The sequence below is a fragment of the Antrostomus carolinensis genome, unplaced genomic scaffold (assembly GCF_000700745.2).
Source record: "Antrostomus carolinensis isolate BGI_N321 unplaced genomic scaffold, ASM70074v2 scaffold8751, whole genome shotgun sequence".
Lineage (NCBI taxonomy): Eukaryota > Metazoa > Chordata > Aves > Caprimulgiformes > Caprimulgidae > Antrostomus > Antrostomus carolinensis.
The window spans coordinates 21456-25349 of NW_010294768.1; the positions used below are offsets into that span (position 1 = coordinate 21456).

The 3894-nt window shown below is 41.8% G+C and overlaps 1 protein-coding gene across 1 annotated transcript in view; it reads right to left on the reverse strand.

Moving 5' to 3' along the window:
* The window catches only part of LOC104532511 (myosin-1B-like), a gene marked incomplete at its 5' end in the record, with an annotated part of 21102 nt that extends 17771 nt beyond the window's left edge, over positions 1-3331 (reverse strand). The window contains 4 exons of the mRNA XM_010177741.1: positions 1043-1352; positions 2713-2883; positions 2963-3112; positions 3213-3331. Of these exons, the coding sequence (XP_010176043.1) occupies positions 1043-1352; positions 2713-2883; positions 2963-3112; positions 3213-3331 (750 nt within the window). The remainder of the gene's footprint in view (positions 1-1042; positions 1353-2712; positions 2884-2962; positions 3113-3212) is intronic.
* Between the last annotated feature and the right edge of the window lie 563 nt (positions 3332-3894).

Consider the following 3894-nt stretch of genomic DNA (forward strand, 5'->3'; position numbering starts at 1 on the left):
CTTTCAAAAAATCTCTTAACCCAATGTTCCAGGTGAAGAATAGGGATCTATTCTGAGTTATGGCAGCCCCAAGGCAAGAAGCAAATTATAATCTCAGGAATAGAAGTCTAAGCAGCTCAGTGCCTTTTCATATTTGCTGCACTGTTGAAGCCAATTAAATTGAGACATAAATGGAGTCTTTGTGCTCTGAACACACCTTATCCAAAATTTTATCCCCACAACCTTTTCTTCTCACCTTCCTTATACTGATGATACCTGCAAGGACCTCAGCTGACTCGTCCATGGAATTTCCTAGGAGCTTGCTTAGACACACTGTTATGTCAGTGAAACTGAACTGCAGGAAAGTCCCCATGCAGTACTCTCTTGAGCTTCAAACTCTGCTGTCCATACACCTGATGGCTGAGTTGACTACTGCTGTACACTCCCTCTGCTTTTTGCCCAGCATCCAGGCTACCAGAATATTGGGGGTTCTTGGTAGAAATCTGTGTGGCCCTTTTCAGTAAGGCAGACCTATTCACTATCCAACTTGATCCACAAAAAAGGGCAAGAGATCAGACTGCTCTTTCATGCCCCTAGAAGACTTCTAAATTATATTCTCTATCTCTCTCATTTTCTCTTGCAACACCAGGACTACTCAGCTGAATATGAAATAGTTCCATGGTCTCCTTTTAGTTCTTCCAGTTCACCTCAAAAAAACCCAACTCTGTTCCCAAAGACTATAACATGCTTGCACTTTGCACTTATATTTGGCACCTGTCAAGAGGTGAGCATGCACATGATTCACAACACAGTAAGTCAGGAAACATACACCCTCTGTCACTTTGTTTTGGACTTGCTAGGTTTTACTTCTCTGCACCACATAAATGTTGTGTTTTCAGTAGTTCTGCATTTTGGTATCTTAGTTTTGGCATATCTGAGTGCACACAAGAACAAGGTCACATTAGGGTATGATAGAGAGTCTATGGTATACCACAGAGAGGAGAAACAGAAGTAGATTTTAGTTGATTCTTGCCTTATCGATCATCACTGAAAATACACTTACTGGTTTCTGCACCAGCATAGTTAGAGAAAAGGAAGGACAGCAGCTTCAAGGATGATTTCTGGTACAGCCCCACAACAGTTTCATTCAAGGGATCCTTGTTCTTGTCAAGCCAGCCAGAGATGTTGTAGTCCACTGTGCCAGCGTAGTGCATCAGTGAAAAGTGGGCCTCAGCCTTGCCTTTGACAGGCTTGGGCTTCTGGAAGTTGTTGGACTTGCCCAGATGTTGGTCATAGAGCTTGTTCTTGAAAGTGGTGTCAGTTGCCTTGGGGAACATGCACTCCTCTTCCAGGATGGAGAAGATGCCCATGGGCTGGAAGAAATATGAATATATGAAGTAAGTGGCGGGGAGAGAAAAAGTAAATAAAATGTCACCTTGCATATGATTTGTGGCTTATTTCAGTGTCTGTAATTTGTACTGCACAACTTCTTAATACATCACTAGTTACTATAATAATCAGGCAAACTCTAATGAACATGGCAACTCGTCAATCCTGTTTAGATGCATCTTTGCATGAAAGGCTAATTATATGTATTATAATAGTTTCAATCACCTTTACCCTACGTCATTAGGAAGTATGTTTCAGCGTCCTGTTTGCGGGACTGATGCTGTTTGTGTATGTCTGTTAGAAGCCACCAGGTTGCAGTTGTCAGTGTGAACTTAATTTGATGGCTCCTCAGAAATGTGCATAGATAACTAATATCTAACAGCTCCTGTTATGTCTCCAGAGAATGTGCATGATGGATCAGATTTTCCTCACCTTAATCATAATTAATGGCAATAATCTGTCACTTTAGAATACCCATAGACTTTTAATTTGTCTCCAAATTGTATTTAAAATTGGAAATATTTCAATACAGAAATGTAGGCACATTCTCAGCATTAGAACTTTCACCTGAGCTACATTAGTTATTTTCTGATAGTGCACCTAAGTACATGTGCTCTGATTTTGGTGGACACACTGACGTGACCTGCACTTCATTGCCCAAGAGAGAATTCTAGGAGTTCCTTCTTTTTATGAACCTTAAAAAAAAAATAAAAATTAATAAGATGCCATTAGATGCTTATATCTAATTTCTGCTACATAGCTGCAAGAGCTAGAATGTGCATGTGGGATAGCTGAATGAGTCACTGGGCACTGAGTATGAATGATAGTGCTGGGAGCAGATACTTGTATGTTCCTGACAAGGAAGATGTTTGGGTATGTGCATACTGAATTTGCACATGATCTGTAAGTGCTGTGCACAACCATTGGACGCTGGTTTGTAATGTAGCAGTGAGGAGTTAATTCCCATTAAGATCCCCCGTGCAGCAGCAGTGAGCAATGACAGAGGGGGCAGGAATTGTGTTGCAAGAACCAAGAACTTAATTCTAGCCATTACTGGAAGGAGTAAGACTTGAGGTTCAACCTACTGATAAAGGCAGTCTAACATTGTTAAAGGCACCAAATTAACATCAGGTATCCCCTCTTCCTTCCACTCCAGCCATGTTGTTCAGGAAATCGTTTGTGCAGAGGCAGCCTGTCATATCAAAAGCTTTGGTTTTATAAACTGCCTCTTCTTATGTGAGAGGGTCATTCAACAGTAATGTGTCAATTTATTAAGAATGACTGGACTAAAATAAATGACCATGAAATAAATGTGCTCTCCTAAAATGAAAATATTTCCCCTACCTTCTCAATCAGCTCAATGCAAGCAGCCAGGTCCATCCCAAAGTCAATGAACTCCCATTCAATTCCTTCCTTCTTGTACTCCTCCTGCTCCAGCACGAACATGTGGTGGTTGAAGAACTGTTGCAGTTTCTCATTGGTGAAGTTGATGCACAGCTGCTCCAGGCTGTTGAACTGCAAATTCAAAACATTAAAAAAATGACAGTTAGTTTAGAAAAGACATAAATGGGCAAGCATACCTCCTGTAACTCACATCAAAAATTTCAAAGCCAGCAATGTCCAGGACACCGATGAAATGCTGTCTAGGTTGCTTCGTATCCAGCTGTTGGTTGATTCTAGTAACCATCCATAGGAACATCTTCTCATAGACTGATTTAGCCAATGCACCCACTGAATTATATACCTGTAAGAAACACAGCCATGGCAGTAATGAAAGTTGAGTTAGCTTTAAAGTTGAAAGAACTGGCTGAACAAAATGAAAAGCTGATCAGTTGTCTAGGTACCTGTTGGACATTTTGTCCTTTAGTTACATATTCATTCCCGACTTTCACCCTGGGATAGCACAAGGCCTTGAGTAAATCAGCAGAATTCAGACCCATCAGGTAGCCAGCTTTGTCAGCCACTAGGATCAGAGACAGCAAAGTATTTCAAAAAGAAAGGGATCCTAGTCCTCTGGGATGTTTCTGTTACAAGGAGCCTACTGTCAGTGCTACTCAAATTCATCTATTGTCAAGGGAAGCTCCTCTCCAGTCCCATGGGGAATGTTTCACCCCAAGCACAGGCTGTGTCAGGGCTGCAGCACACTCCCATGCCATGTCCAGAGGGCTGCAGCAATGCTTCCTCTTTGTGTCTCTGTTTCCTTGTGGACCATAAACTAAATCATTGACTTTGTGGAACTTGTAACAAACTGTATTGGGTCTGACTGGGATGGAGTTAATTTTCCCTGTGTTTTGTATGAGCAGCTACAAAGATGTTGATAACACACCAGTGTTTTGGTTGCTGCTGAGTCGTGCTAGCATAGCATAAAGGCTGGCTCTCCAACATTTCTCCTGACCCAGTAGGCTGGGGGTGGGGAAGATTTTGGGAAGGGACATAGCCAGGACAGCTGACCCAAACTGACCAAAGGGATATTCCATACCATATGACATCTGCTCAGAAATAAAAGCAAGGAGAATGGAGGAGGGG